Source organism: Oryza brachyantha, chromosome 9, assembly GCF_000231095.2.
Source record: "Oryza brachyantha chromosome 9, ObraRS2, whole genome shotgun sequence".
Lineage (NCBI taxonomy): Eukaryota > Viridiplantae > Streptophyta > Magnoliopsida > Poales > Poaceae > Oryza > Oryza brachyantha.
In genome coordinates, this window is record NC_023171.2 from 10,682,111 (window position 1) to 10,698,072 (window position 15,962).

Below are 15,962 nucleotides of genomic sequence, written 5' to 3' on the forward strand. Positions count from 1 at the left end.
CACACGTACCTTAATTCTGTGTTTTAGCTATTGTAGATAAGACTTGAATATTTTTCCATCACGAATGTCAAAACATTTTTTTTTGTTTAACTGATAACATTTTTCACCCAAAAGCAACAACATGAACATAATATTTCATCTATATCCTACACTCAGCTAACATGAAACTGCTGTTTTTGATGGTCAATTTGCTCTTATAAGCAAAGCAGTATATGAACTCTTTCCTTTCCCTGTATAATTCAAGGATCATTCCAAACAGACTTCATGAGGTTATTGACCCCTTGGGCCTTGGCCACACCTAAAAGAAATTCTTTGTAATCACTCTCAAGCAAGCTTTCGTGGATGAAATCCTCAAGGTCCTTTCCGTAACTACTTTTGAATACTGACTTGATGTTGTCCATATCGACATCGTCACTGCCCAAAATAGCCCTTGTAACCAACCTTCTATTTGTAGCTGAGCATTGCAAACTTGTGTGCAGCAGCTGGCAAGACAAAAAAGAAGAGAAAAAAGAATGAGGGGTCTGATTCATGATATGTAAAAACTACAAAGTGCAAAATTTTCTGCTTTCCATCACCTTGGAGAAATACATAGAAGGATTGTAGATGCACTTCACAACAACCCTCAAAGATTGTTCAAACTCACCAAAGCCATTCTTCTTCAGTGCCTACATACGCATTGTTGCAGCGACAAGCTCAGAAGACAGTCATTTCAGTAGTTTGGCGGATTGTTGCAATATAACATCAGAAGGCAGCAGCCATTTCAGTACTGTTGTATATGGAGTGGATTTTTTTGCCGTCAGGTTCTTGAGTTTGCTTACCTTGGTGTAGTCATACCCATAGATGTGCTTGTAACTGCTGAATGCCAGCCTGAGCTGTGGGATGCTCCTCTTGCTAAACATCTCGAGAATGACAGCCTCGTCGACCGATCCCATGCTGCTGTTCTTCGCATCATACAACCTCCTGGCATCACATTTGGCAATGTGCCGGCTAAGTTCATCATGGTGTGACTTGTGGGAGGTCGCAAGTGCTACCAATAGCTGGTTGGATCGTCAGCAGAAAGCAGTGGCGTGAGTTGAGCTCACCTGGCTAAAAAAACACCATGGGAAACCGAGCTAAAAGTGAGAAGCAACAATGGGCTTACCCTCTGGTAAGGATGAGACGGCTCTGTGACCATGTCCTGCTCAAGGTTCTTCTTGAACCTGGCCAGGTACGCCTGCTTGGTGAAGAAGAGCTGGTCCTGCTTCCGGCGTGTGAAGATCTCCACCAGGGCCCGGTAATCCATGGCGCCGCCGCCGCTCTCGACGGCGTCCCGTGCCATGATCGCGTCGCGCTCCGCCGGGTCGAGCACCCACAGGTAGAGCAGCTTGCAGAGCTGGAAGTGGAAGGGAAGGAAGCTCATGGGAAGGTAAGAAACTTGCATAATAAAGTCTTTCAAGCAAAATCGCAAAACCCGAGGCTTCCTTTACCTCATCTCCCTCGTTGGCCATTAGGATTCTGTGCAGTTCTCCGGCGAGGTCTTCGCGGAACATTGCACGGTAGGTCGCCTTGATTTGCTGCCTCTCCGATGGGCTCCGGTGAGCAAGGAGAAGACTCAAACGGCGTGGCTGGCTGCACGCATCATGGATCGCTCTGCACTCGTCCTCAAAGCCTGTGGTAACAAGAAACCGAGAGGCCATGTCTACTCAAAGCTGAAGTGTTCAATGTAGAGAACTGGGTTTGGTTGGCCGGCCATTGCACAGATATATATGATGGCAAGTATTGGTGGCTATTGGTTTCTTTTTTGCTAAAGGATGGATGGATAAAGCTATCTCAGATGGCCAAAAAGGAAGCAAAGAGAGAGGAGATGGGAGGAAGCAAATCTGCTTCCTACTCAGCATGGGATCTGGGGGCATGAAGCCGAATTTCAGTGATAGACGTCTTGACTTTTTAAGACCTTTTAAGCTTCTTTTCGATCGGGCATCAATCACTCAGATCCTGTTTTGTCCATAGATATTCTTATCGTAAGAGATATGCATTGCGTGCTATTTTTTTCATGTTGCTATTAAACGTGAACGAAACTTAGCACCTTCGAACGCAGACAGCAAGGTCCTCCAGTAGCTAGCGTTCTAGGAAGGTGTTATCTGGTTTAAGCAAAGTATAAGGTGTAGCTTGACAGGAGAAAAGATCCTGGTATGTTCTAAATGAGAAACAAATTCTGCAAAGCTAACATTACACATTAAACTATAGTGTTCAGCAAAGGATTCATAAAGATGGCCAATTCTGTTGCTGCTGAATATAGGCTCATACTGCCCCATTCACCTACTTTTGCGGCCACTGGTATTGTTTTAGTGGCACTACTGGCATCCATTCCATTCGTGGATTCCAAGTTGGCTCCGTGTCAATTCCCGCCATCTTTTAATTCTCCCGCCTTTTCTTGTTGGCATCGTCCTCCTTTTTACCGAACAGAGATGAATCCTCCACTCTTTTCAGGTCTCGACTTTGTTGGTCACTACCTTTTTTTATTCTCTTCTCATTCTCAGCTCGAAAAGTTTGGTGTTTGTTTCATTGTTTGGTTGGGATCGGAGGCACGATCTACTACCTGTTGCCCAATGTTCGATCGCCGGTGCCTTTTTTTTTCTCTGGGCCAGGATGGTGAGAGTGAGATCGAGCGTGGACGAAGGGTGGTGCGGTGTCGGCGGGGTGGTGCATCATGGAGTGCTGGGTGAGTGGATGGAGGAGGGGTGGGCGGCACGCGAGGGAGGGAGGGCGAGGAGACGTCGTGCCGCGGCCGCGGCGGCGCGCAGCCGCACCACCGGCAACGAGGAATCGAACTCGGCGGAGGATCTGGTGCTGGGCATCGGCAGGGTGCGCTAGACGGCTCTGAAGTCTGATCACATACGCCGGCCGTCGTGGAGGTGAATAGTGGCGGAGCTTGTAGCCGGACGAACTAGTTGTGTGTGGTAATGTCAGCCGGACGAACAGCAGCTAAAGTCAGCAAGATGCCACAGCTGAAACGAAGCCGCTATTTCGACAACCATACGAAACAGTTACAGCAAAGGGAAAACCACAAGAAACCATCATAATCGTAAAAAAAAAACTGCTTTATACGATTCATTTACATGAACCAAAGTACAGCAGAGAGTCTCCTGTTATGCTGGAAACAGAATAAAATTGCCCAGCTCAGAAGCAGAAATCTCTTCAGCAATTGCTCTGTACACTTTATTTTGGGAAGACATTTGGTTAAATAAAAGAACTCTAGCTGTACAATACCCTGATCTTTATGATATAACTTTTACTAAACATGTTACAGTTGCAAAAGTGTTTACCAGTGATTGGAGTGATATGCAATTTAGAAGAGCTTTGATTGGAAGTAAAGCAGAAAGTTGGGAAAGATTGAAAGAAAAACTGTGAAGGAATTAATTTGTCTGATGATAAAGATATCTTGATTTGGAATTTGACAAAAGATGGTAGATTTTCTGTTAAATCCTTTTATGAAGCAATGATGGTGCAGGGGGTCTGTTATCCTTTTAAAAGAATCTGGAAATTTAAAGTCCCTCTCAGAGTTAAAGTGTTCATTTGGTTGATTCTCAGAAATAGTATCTTAACTAAAGATAATTTGTATAAGAGGGGTTGGAAGAAGAAGAATAAAAAAAATGTCAGTTTTGTGAAAAAGATGAGACAATTGATCATCTGGTCTTTCAATGCAATTTGGCTAGATTGGTCTGGAGTGTGAGCAGGAAAACTTGAAGCAGGAGCTAGATTACTCAAGCAAGTGGCAGTTGAAATTTATGATGTGAAACATGGCTGGGCTATGAAGACGAAACGACTAAAGGGATGAGCCGGGTCTTTTTAGGTTTTGAAGATTGACTTTTGGACTGGCTTTGCTTGCTGCTAGTGTTTTCTAAAGTGTTGTGACCGAGTTTATGTTAGACTGTGGCTTTGCTCGTCTCTTGTTAATGTTAGTGTTTTTTTTGGTCCTATGAATTAGTTTGGTAGTGGGAGGATGGTTTCGATCTGTGTGCTCATAAGTTTTGTTGGAACATTTGGTATCTTTTCTGTTAATGGAAATGGGAGGGGTTGTTACCCTTCTTTCTCAAAAAAAAAAAAATTGCTCTGTACACTTGTACAGATAGGAGGAATCTCTTTTAGCATTGCATGCTATGCTGCACTTTTTTTCGTTCTTAAACAAACATCTGCCAAATAGGCAGTGGAAAAAACAAATTGGTCAGCCAAAGTGAATTTACACAAAACTCTATAAACAACAGTGAGAGATGTGAACTGGAACTCGGCTCATAGGTGGAGCTCCACAAAAGAGTATTACACATAGGCTATCTGCAACTGCCAGGCGGCCTGGATACACCTCATGACAACCCGGCTGCAGAATATTCTGCACGAGGCTCGTAAATTGTATCTGTAATTTTCGATGGTGGCCAGTACCGAAGCACGGATCTTCCAACGATGTTCCTCACAGGAAGAGGCCCCCTGAAATGTCAGACATTGGCTCAGATCAGATCTATATTGCATAAGATGAAAACTTTGGATGCAGATTGAGTGCAGTTTTGATTTTTTTTTTTTTAGCATACCAGTTATGAGAATCAAAGCTGTTGTTACGGTTGTCTCCCAGCACAAACACGTAACCTTCTGGTATAAGCTGCAGGAATAACAATGAGCTATTAATCAACTGAAAACAAAGATTAAATCTCTAAAATTGCATTTGATGAACAAATATGTTAAATGAAATACGAGATGCTATTCAATAGAACTAAAAGATATATAATACTAATCCACTAGATATTATAGATTAGTCAAAGTGGAAATGAAGCTTAATTAATACTTGATTACTCAAGTATGCAATCTAAAATTCTACATTTTGATTACTTGGGTGAGCAAAACCAGAAAATTTTAATCTGAAATGTCAAATTTTGCATCAGGTTACTCAAGTGATCAAAAACAAACATTTCAATAAGTACCCAGTCATTCTAAAGTATGCGAGAGCGAATTAAGTAGAATCGTGAAATGATGCACATAATTTTAGTTTAAGCAAAGACACATACCGTGGGTTCCATCTCATAGTTGTGAGCTTCCAGCACAAATTCCTCATCCTGGATTACTCCATTGACAATCAACTTGCCATCACGTACCTATCAAATTACAAAGAAACCCAATCAATACTCAAAACATTTCGCAGTGTAGTAACATAGACAAACAGACAGATGGCACTACCATTGAGGTAAACGCTTACTTCGACATAGTCGCCTGCCTTGGCCACAACCCTCTTGATGAAAACATCACCCGAGCTGTAGCCCCAAGCCTGCAATAACATTGCAATTTAAACATCACATTTACACCAAGATCATTGTGAAGTATGAACAAGAACATTACATGAATCATTTATCATACCTGAAGAGCAGGGGGTGCCCGGAAGATCACAATGTCCAAGACATCCGGTTCCCGGAATATGTACGAGACCTGAAGACCATCACAAAATTATAAGTAAACTCAGCACCGCAGCAAGGAAAGATATAATCGAAGTAAACGCAAGGAATTCTCAACAACAAACAAGCTCTACCTTCTCGGCGAGAATCCGATCACCAACATCGAAGGTCGGGTACATGGACTTGGACGGGATGGACCTCGGCTCGGCCAGGGACGAGCTGTAGAGCAGCGGCACGGTCACCGCCGCGAATGCCGTCTTGGCGTCATCGGAGCAGGAGCTCATCCACCTCGACAACCAGTTGCTCCTGCTCATCGCGGCACTACCACCACTGTTCCGTGCAATCGGCGCCTTGGAGCTGGAAGCACCAGCACTAGCGCTACTCACCAACGCCTTCTTGGGGCTAATCGAAGGCGGCGGTGAGGGAAGAGGAGGAGGAGAAGACGGCGCCGCAGACGACGAGGTGGCGAGGTCGCTGCAGGGGAGCCACTTCGAAGTCTGCATGAAAGGGAGGAAGGAGGAAGGGTTGAACCCGAGAGAGATCGACGACGATCCTGACAGAGACGCGGCGCCGGAGATCCCACCCGTCGGCCCCGTCCCCTGAGCGAGCACCGACAGCAAACCCACGGCCAGAGACGGCGGCTGCGCCCTGGACGAAGCGTATGCCGGCGAGAGGAACAGCGAATGCCCTCCGGCGGCGGAGGAGGAGAGCGCCTGCACCTTCGGGTGGTCGTGCTCTCCGGATTCACGGAGTGCTTCACGGCGGTGGTCGGCGCCGCTGTTCCGGTGGTGCTCGGCTTGGCGGGAGGAGGTGAGCATGCAGAAGGGGCGCCACCCGCCGTCTTGGAAGAAGCGGCACCCGGCCGCCGTGGAGGCGGAGGAGCATCTCTGTCCGAGCGACGCGGCGAGATTCTGCGCCACGTAGCCGGAGTACGAAACCGTGATTCGGATCGCCATGGCGAGCAAGCAGAGCAGCCGTAGCGGGATCGAAAGGAGGCGAATCGAGTACTCCGGGGAGCAGGCGGAGACCAAGGCGCCGGCCGATTAGAGGGGCCGGAGAAACACCACCTCGAGGACAAGGCGGGAGGTGGGGTTCCCGGCGAGGTGGAAGACCTCGCCGGAGGGGAGGTCAACGGTGGCCGTCAACGGAGGCGGCGGGGGAAGAGGTTGGGGAATGCGACTATAGAAGAGAGAAGGTGGGAGGCGGAAGAGATGGGTGTTTTTTATAGGCGCGTGGTTTTTCACCGTGTTTTGGTGAGGTGGAGCCGTGGAGGCACGAGGTCCTTGAACTTTGGAGATTTTTGTTTCTTTTTGAAACAATAATTTTGGAAAGTTTTGAGTTCCATTCTCCAGTATAATTGGAAATTGATTTACTGGAATTTTTATGCAACAAAAACATCATTAATAATAAATTAGACAAAGATATGCGTATACCGGTGAAATAATGATATCACCAATATAAGGGACGAAATCACGAAACATGATATTGTCATATTGCTGCTAAGAGGTAATAATCATCTCGATTTGTAACTTAAGATTTTTTTCTTTTATTTTTGAAATATGTAAGTGTTTACATTCATATGGGTATGCTCAAACCTATAAATATGCACATAAGTTATCGCTATAAACAACTTGAAAAGACTAGGCTAGCATATTTTGTCACCAATTTTCCTTTTATAAGCATCCATGCTAAAAAAACTAAAAGAAAGAAACAATAGAAAAATTTGATAGGAATAAAACGTTGCTCAAGGTTTGGCGGGTGCATCTTAAATTCATAGGAAAAAAGAATATTAGTTTAATATACAAAGTAGTCGTACGAAGTTTTTCGAAAAAAGTGATTCCTCTTAATTTCTTTGAAATGCCTATAAAACGGGCTATTGGCCTATTATAGAGGAATCTTAGAGAAAAATAAATATGAGATGACACTTGATGTTTTTTCCTCTATCTAAAATAAAAGTATTTTGGGTTTCTAAATTTCCGGTACGTCAAATAAAATATTATTCTCTCCATTCCACATTATAATACTTTATAGACTTGACTAAATTCACATGTGTGCTAGTAAATTTAAAAACATATACATTGATACCTGCGTAAAACTCAGTAAGTTTTATAATATAGAATGGATTGAGTAATTTTAGAACTTCCCTATAATATATAATCCCACTATTATTTTTGTTTTTAACCATTCACATAGGAGCAGTCGCACTGTGATGTTGCCCTTGAAGGGCACAGGTGTACTGACTTTAGGATGCAATTAGGTTAAAAAACACCGCCGCTGGCATGATAGCGATTTTATTTTATCCACTGAGAACACAATGCCACTCCTCAACCATCAAAAAGTCAAACTGGACGAGCTATTTCCTTTCTGACGTGGTCATCGAACGAGGCCGTGGAACCGTCTCCGTTCATCCGACAGTAGCTTAGCGCCACTGAAATAATCGCTCAGCTACACACACGAAACATCGGTAATGTTAGAGCAGGTACAGTCTATAAACATATTTTATATTTTAAAGAGATAAAAGTAAAGAGAAAAGAGAAACAGGCTACTAATTTATAGCATGTTAAGTTGAGTATAGTATTGAACTTGCTCTTATTGTTGACCCATTTTTTTTCCGCATGCGGTTAGCTTCGTTGCTTCTCTGAAACTTCCACTGTCACAGTCGAAGGCGTTGGGGGGATCAGTGATTGGGCAGGACACCTCATAGCTCGGTAGGGAAAGCAAGCCATGTTTTGGAACGGTGAGTGAATTGTAAAAGAGAGGAGACTCTTCAAAAGAGAGAGAGAGAGGAGATTCTTCGCCGCGGTAACAAGCTTTGGAACAAAGATTCAATTGTGTTCATACGACTAAAAATTAACAGGTCATCGTTTGGTTGTTTCAAAGAAAAAGAAAAAACCAAACGACCTATTTATAAACAAAAAATTTTATATATGTATTTTTAACGATCTAAAATCAAAGATTGAAAAATAAATTATAATAAAAAAATCACAAAATCACTCTAAATTTAAAGTTGAGAATTCAAATTTTGGATTATAAGTATAAGCAAAAGCAAAGATTAGGCCCTAAGTGTCCTTCTGAAATACATAGGATTAAAAAATATAGAAATAGAAAAAAGAACATAAAATTTTAATAGAAATGTAAGAGTAAAACACAGAAGCGAAAAACACATGAACAACCGTTTGAATAGACAGTATGGAAAACATAGAAATTAGAGGAGATGGATAAACTTAGGAAAAATTTCATAATGTTGATCCCCATGTTAACTTTCCCCTAAAATTGCTTATATTGAGTTATTTTATAGGAATTTCATATGATTGTCGGTCCTAATCCTTTGTTTTAAAGAACCAAATTGGAAATTCTCGCATAGTATTCAAATTCTACAAACTTTCTATTTTTCCCCGATAAATCAAATGGGGCCCTAACTGAGTAACTGTACTCATGAGGATACAAGAGTTCCATTCAAAGATCTTGGATCAGGAAACCGAGTGCAGCGCGTTCACATACAGGAAATCTTCAGCTTTTCTAATAAAAAAAATACTAATACATGACTAATCATCCCCTCTGCATTTGACATGACAAATTTGCTAACCATGGGCATTCATCTGATACATTTGACATGCACAAAGCTGCAGTTTTCTACGAAAAACTATGTATAAATGACACTAGCTTGCTACATGGACATATTCCAGTTCACATTGTATCATGATTCATGAACCGGCAGACAGAAATAGCCACAGCACGGTAAAGATATAACCGCTCAAACCAAAACCTGACTTTTCACACAATTCAGTAGATTATGATGCCCCAATAAAATATCACGTCAGACGTTTAACCAAATGTAAAAAGGGTTTTCGAACAAATGAAAAAATAAATTACAGATTCTGCTAAGAAACTGCGAGACGAATCTTTTGAATCTAATTAATCCGTCATTAGCATATGTAGGTTACCGTGTAGCACTTATGTCTAATCATGGCATAATTATACTCAAACGATTTGTCTCGTAGTTTCTTTTATAATTGTTTAATTAGTTTTTTGTTTCATCTATATTTAATGATTTATTTATATGTCTAAAGATTTGATATAATGTTTTTTTAAAAAAATTCGGAACTAAAACAGGACTAAGCTGTGCATACTGACATGACATGTGGGTCCACTTACGTCAACGCTTGACTTCCAAGCCCTTGACACAACTACCAGCAAACAACGCCTGCAGCAAATGCCAACCGAAGGAACCAGCTCTATATAAAAACAAACACAAAACATTAATTATTGGGAGCTCCTGCTCGGGCTGTCGTAAGCACTTACGTTTCAGAGGCAAAGGAATCAATCATCTTATCTACAAATAATTAGAAATTAGAGCTCTGGATCTGAGGCTACAAGGAGACCATAGGTGACAATAGGAAACATGAGCCATCACAATCAGGCACGAAATGGAAACGTGCTATAACAGATTAACTACTGTCTAAGTTATGTCCGAAGAATTCCAAACAAAATAATGAAACAAATAAGTTTAGAATTCGTTCCAAAACAGGCTATTGGTTCTTTCTCTTGCTCTTGATGATACTAGAGAGATGATCATGGGATGAAATTGTCCAGAAATTACACATGGAGAGAACCGACTTTCCTATGACCAGTTGTTATGTTAACGACAGGTTCAACCCTCTATGACTGCACTAAGGCGCAACGCACATTAGTGAGGTGATAACTGATAAAGACACTAGCTAGAGATTTGCTTCAGTCCAATAAAAAATAAAAAAATATCTCGAGATACCAGTACCTCACGATACTAAATCGTTTCTAATCGTTGGATCTAACAGTGCATATCCTATTCAGTTAGATCCAATGGTGAGAGATGATTTGATACCTCAAGATACCGGTACCTCGAGATACTTTTTATTGGACCGAAACAAATCCCTACTAGCTAAAGCACATGAAAAAAAGATCTTTAAACATGCATCTATGCCCCCACCATGATGTTGAAGCTGGTATATCTTTGTGGACACTTCCTACCTACTGCACACTTCAAGATCATATCATAGTCCAAATAAAAAAAAGGTCAGCCCACTTCTTGGAACAGAGAGCCTTCAGCCCTTCACCGTTGCTGCTAAGCATGACACGACATTCACAAACACTGACTCACGGGGGGTTCTGCAAAATCACAGAAAAGACACTATATACATTAATACATAGGACTGTGCTTGATCTTATTGTCTAAAGTTTCCCGACCTGAGACCAACTTTAGGTCAATAGGAAGTAACGAGGATTTTCATCTCCCGTTTAGTTTCCAAAAAATCAAGAGAAGAGAGGTCACATCGACTCTGAAGTATTAAACGTAGTATACCTACAAAACAAATTTTAGATTCTACCTGAAAACCATGATGTATGATGTGAATCTTTTGAGTCTAATTAATCCATCATTAGCACATATTGATTACTATAGCACTTATGACTAATCATGTACTAATTACACTCAAAAGATTCGTCCCACGATTTCCCCCATAACTGTGTAATTAATTTTAATGTTCATGTATATTTAATGCTCCAATTAGGTATCCAAAGATTCGATGTGATGTTTTTGATAAAAGTTTTTAAAAACTAAACAGGGCCTAAACAGTCAACTAAAAATGAAGCAAAATGTAGTTGCATAATAACAAAAACTAGACATTGGCATGCTTCATAACCAAGTCTCGGAGATGACCTGAAGCTACTGCAAGCCATTGTCACTCATTTTTTTAAATATAATCTTATCTCTAAATAACAATTGGTTAAGTTATCAGTGCATATTCTCATAATACTGAGATGGGGCACATACATTAGAATCTGTTGTCACAACTAGTCAAGGTCTGCTACAATCACCGATAAATTAATTACAAGTTTTTTCATAAGACAGAAGGAATATGAATCTGAAATATGTTTCCTTAGTTCAGACCAGTTTTTAACGATTGGTGAGAACCTTCCCTCCATCTTAATGAAAAGACATAAATATTTTGTGTGTTCTTGGAAAAATGAAGGACAAGACGAATGGGTCACAAGGAGATACGAGAGGCACCCACATTTCATGTTGATCAGCTACACCTAGCGTCGGCCCCGAGGTTTTGACCTCACTTTCTGCACCAAACAATACAAACGGTATTGGGAAATGGGAATTGACAAACAAAAACATTGAGAATAAAATGGAGAGATTATGCTTGACATAGTTGTATTCTTGTTATAGTTGAAAAGGAAGACTACTGCATAAATTGATGGAGAATAACTTACAGATGTACCACCAAAGCTGGATCCTGAAGCTGTAGCTACACCTAAGGTAGACAGAAGTGGAACGTCATGCAATTTCCAGAAATCAGGATATCATAGAATGGGAAAGTTATCTTTGTGAGTTCAATTGGAAGTAGGATAGAAGGAAGAAAATAGCTGGTGAATTTCAATATGGACAGTAATCATAGTAATACAAGAGTAGAAACATATTAAAATAAATCACACTGATGGGCATGCGGAATATAAAGGCGTGTCTCAGCTATAACCCACTTGGACAAATAATGAACAAAGTGTACTGTGCTGTCAATAACAAATTTCAGCAAGGGTAACATGCAGACCAAAAACATAATCAACAAATCTAAGCTACGAATTTTTCCATGAAGAAATCAAATTTTAGATGTGCCAATACTTCGGAAATGTTCATATACCCTTCACGACCATAGATTATCTAAAACAAGCATTACACAACATAAAGGGCCAAACTGTTTTCAGATAGCTACTAACTTATCATAAGCATATGACTATCTAGCATTTATGAATAGAAATATAGTGTGATGGGGAAGTTTGTATACCTCCAAATGGTGTAGAAAACAATGAGGTTCCACCTATGGCCGGCGTTGAAGCAAAAGATGGAGTTGTATTCCCAAATCCAGATGGAGCTGGTGTTGATCCAAGCGTCGGAGTGGAGACTGTCCCAAATGGTGTGGACAGCGGGGCTGATCCAGAGGAACCAAAAAGGTTGCTTGATAGAGTTGGAGTTGAAAAGAGACTCGAAGAAGATGGAGCAGAAACTGGGGTGCTGAAAGATGGAAAAGCACTTGAAGAAGTCGCTCCAGAAGGAATCAATGATTGCTGTGGCTGACTCGTTGCTGTTCCAGCAATTTGAGTTGTGGGCTGTACAGGAGCAGGCAAATGCAATGTTGGATGTACCCTTCTAGCAGCTGCTTCTTGTTTAGCCGCTTCCCGTCTATTTGCCTCTAAAAATGGATCATTGGCATTACCCATTCGCCTCTGCTCATGTAGATATTCAGTTTTCAATGACTCGACGTACTGATGAAGATTTTCCACCTAAAAAATAGGAGCATTAGAAAATACTTGGCATCAAGGCAGTCCAACAAATCTAACAGTAAACAATCTCTCTTAGTTCACGAGATACAGCTGTTACAAAGAATTTGGTTGATTTGTAGGTTTACACTTATTTTTTCAACTAATAGATAATAAATGGCTGATATCATGGGAGAACTTCAAACTTAATGAATTTGAACAGTTCAACTGCAGAGTATGTATGAAAAAGGGCACTTGCCTTAGAAGCAACATAGATGAAATAATCATGCACATTCGACATAACCTTCGGTAGAGATTCTAGTGAGGCTGATTGCCTTTTATTGTTCTCCATTTGAACAAGCTGTTCTAGCTCAGCAATCCACTTGCAGCATTCTCCAAGATACTTCTCAAATTTGTTGATAGTCTGTTGCATAAAAAGGGAAGGTCGCTTTGGGATCCCACTGTAGAAATCAATGGTTGGTGCCACTGCAACTGGCTGATTGGACTGAGCTCCAGCAGGACCGGAAGGATTTGAGCCACTACCATTTGCTCCAACACCTGGACGGATAAATCTTGGTCTCAGCATCATATATGACCTAATAGAAAATTCTGTGTTCCGCATCATTTCATTCACAACAGTCATTAACTCTTGAACAGAAGCCTTCTCTCTTTCCATCATAGTTGTTGTCCCTCCAAGTTCCTATCAGAATAAGTGATTAATAATCCACCCATTAATTCAAGGGTTGATGTTAGGAATACATAGCAAAATTGTGCTTTGTTCACAGATACATTACATGGTTAGACAAAAAAATGTCTTAAACATTGACATGGTTCTCAAACAGAACGTTGAACAGTAATTCCTATTTTAAAATAGTCATAGAATCCCACAGAAATACAGTATTATGATTGCAACTTACGAAGAAAAATACATATATGTTTTTTTAATTTTCCAATCTAAATATATATATAAAGATATGTACTTGAATTTTCAAAAGGTTCTAACAAAAGTTGGCAGTATTTAGGAGTACATTTTTACGGATTCATGTGTTCATAGTTCAGGAATCAGTAGATACTAGTACTAATGTCAACTAATGACCCTATGAACTCAAAGAACCATGAATTACCAACAAATAAAAATATGTGTGTTGTATGAGATATTAACTTCCAATCATTTCTTAAACAAGCAGTTATGAGCTCCAAAGCATGGTTTCCTCCCAGCTACATACCCTTCATCACTGATGAGTTAATATGCTATCCAATTTGAAGCATGTTTTTTTGGACATAACAGATCTCATTACAATTTCTTGTGGATCAGGAAATTTTCAAAATTCAAGTGTAGATATTGATTTTAAATTAAGAGTGCCCACTAATTATTTGATTATACTTACTGCACAATCAGGATGGTGAACCCGATCTTGCTACAAAGGCCAAGCTGACCATTTTCTTAATAGATAGAGTTTCATTGATGACCTACTCCATTGTGCTAAACTTTTCATTTTCAGGGCAATACTAGACCATCACAGAACTTAGAATACTAGGTTTTGTCATCTTTGCAACTCAAATTTTACATTTGGTTTTTAAAAAAATCATGAAAAAGGACAAGAGGAAGCAGAGCCATAGTTCACCAATTAAGAGCTCAAAGTAATTCCGCATGATTTTAAAATTCTTAATTTGATGGTCAGTTCCTGATCAATCTTCCAATGGCAATGAGCACAATATGCATTTCTTTAAAGACAGTATGTGCATGCATTTCATTATTTCTACAGTCGAAAATGCGAAAATAATGAAATTTGTCTTCTAGAAAGTGCTCTGCTATCTTTTAAACTTACAACTGAGAAAGTACCACATCAGCTGCGGAATAGGACCGACATAATCAAGCTTGCACTTCATGTAACACTGAGGAAAAGCAAGGAAAACAGTCCAACCTGAGCGATTTCACTTGCATCATGTTCAAAATTAACATTTGAGATCGATGAGTCATGAAGGCGAGAACACTGATCCAACCTCTCGCTCTCATCCCTGTACTCCCTTATTTTATCCCTACAAAATTCAAAGTGAAAATTACACCAATAACATGCCAAGTCTAACAAAAACATAGAAACTGAACTCCCTAACCCTAAAATCCATATATTCACTGCATCAATGCCAAATGAGGCAACATCTTAAGAAAACAACTGCAAATGGCAAAACCATATAACAAAATGGTTCTTCCCCTTCCTCTCGAACCCAAGTAAATGATGATCTGCTAAACCACGAGAAGCACTAATCATCCATAGTATATGATGATAGAAGAATATGTTTTCTTAACTGAGTGAAGCAAACTGATCTCTGAGATACTACTCCTATAAAGGCACAACCTTATCGCATAAAGCGGTAAATCTAAACCACAGATAGAAAAAAAAGTACTTTACAACATTATGGGCGACCTAACAGCAGCACATTCCTCTAAGGCCTAAGCTGACGAGTACACCCATATAAAAAAAAGTATTTGGAGTAACATACCAACAAGGACTGTGTTTAGCTAGTCAGATGGAGCAATTTTAGCTACCTATAGATCTAGAAAAAAAATGCAGCTGAAAGATCCAATAACCACTCGCATTTCATACAAATTACAGAGAAAAAAGTTCAAGGGGAAACCATACTCGATCTGGAGGAGCGCCTTCTGCGACTCGGAGTGAAGCTCCTCCCACTTCGTGTTGTACCCCGCGGGCTTCCCGTCCGTCGTATATAGCATCAGCTGCTGCTGCGGCGGTTGCGCAGACGGCGCCGCCAGTTGCTGTTGCGGCGGCTGCTGCTGCGGCTGCGGCAAGCTAAACTGAAACGGCGAAGGCGAGAGGGATGGGGTCTGCGCCGGTGTCTGGAACGGATTCTGCGGCGCCGGCGAGGCGAAGGAGAACGCCATTCCCGCGCCCGGCGGCGGGGGCAATCGTCTCCGGCGGACGCGGCTCGAGGTCGCCGGGTGGGCTTTGGGCCGTGCACGGTGGGCTCGGCGAGTTCTTAAACCCTAAAAAATCAAAAAGGTTTGGGAGGGGAGCGTTAAACTGACGCTTTTGCCCCTGAACGACAGACGGGGTGGGAGCATTTTCAAGATTGAAATATCTGTTTTTCTCTTCATTGAAGCCTTAGCTTAGGTTTTTTCCCAGACCCTTTTTATAGTCCATGTCCGAAGCCCGGCTCGGATTTGAACAAGTCGAGACCAGGATTATCACGTGGCAACCGTGAAAATCTCCAAAAATAAAACGATCCAAAAAT

General features: G+C 41.1%; 3 protein-coding genes across 5 annotated transcripts; all 3 read right to left on the reverse strand.

The window, feature by feature from the left end:
• Nucleotides 1–84: 84 nt before the first annotated feature.
• On the reverse strand, nt 85–2,020 carry LOC102708464 (annexin D8-like). Its single transcript, XM_006660620.2, has 5 exons — nt 1,467–2,020; nt 1,142–1,372; nt 819–1,037; nt 576–665; nt 85–482 (listed from the first exon to the last, which is right to left on the reverse strand). Exons 1-5 carry the CDS (start codon nt 1,674–1,676, stop codon nt 240–242), a joined length of 993 nt encoding a protein of 330 aa, XP_006660683.1. The 5' UTR covers nt 1,677–2,020; the 3' UTR covers nt 85–239.
• A 2,180-nt stretch (nt 2,021–4,200) lies between these two features.
• On the reverse strand, nt 4,201–6,648 carry LOC102709025 (thylakoidal processing peptidase 1, chloroplastic-like). Its single transcript, XM_006660622.3, has 6 exons — nt 5,549–6,648; nt 5,380–5,448; nt 5,222–5,290; nt 5,034–5,120; nt 4,563–4,630; nt 4,201–4,461 (listed from the first exon to the last, which is right to left on the reverse strand). Exons 1-6 carry the CDS (start codon nt 6,368–6,370, stop codon nt 4,341–4,343), a joined length of 1,236 nt encoding a protein of 411 aa, XP_006660685.2. The 5' UTR covers nt 6,371–6,648; the 3' UTR covers nt 4,201–4,340.
• An 859-nt stretch (nt 6,649–7,507) lies between these two features.
• LOC102709307 (nuclear pore complex protein NUP58) lies at nt 7,508–15,695 on the reverse strand. Of its 3 annotated transcripts, XR_005812452.1 has the most exons (8): nt 15,353–15,695; nt 14,636–14,750; nt 12,970–13,410; nt 12,239–12,734; nt 11,670–11,710; nt 11,465–11,519; nt 9,570–9,649; nt 7,508–7,859 (listed from the first exon to the last, which is right to left on the reverse strand). XR_005812452.1 is itself a non-coding variant. In XM_040527560.1 (7 exons), the coding sequence occupies exons 1-6, from the start codon at nt 15,610–15,612 to the stop codon at nt 11,487–11,489; spliced, it is 1,386 nt and encodes a 461-aa protein (XP_040383494.1). In that variant the 5' UTR covers nt 15,613–15,695; the 3' UTR covers nt 10,266–10,559; nt 11,465–11,486. The 3 variants fall into 3 exon arrangements, 2 of the variants coding, with proteins under 2 accessions (XP_040383494.1, XP_015696756.2); XM_040527560.1 differs by lacking the exons at nt 7,508–7,859; nt 9,570–9,649 and adding an exon at nt 10,266–10,559; XM_015841270.2 differs by lacking the exons at nt 7,508–7,859; nt 9,570–9,649 and having other exon boundaries at nt 11,180–11,519.
• Nucleotides 15,696–15,962: the final 267 nt, after the last annotated feature.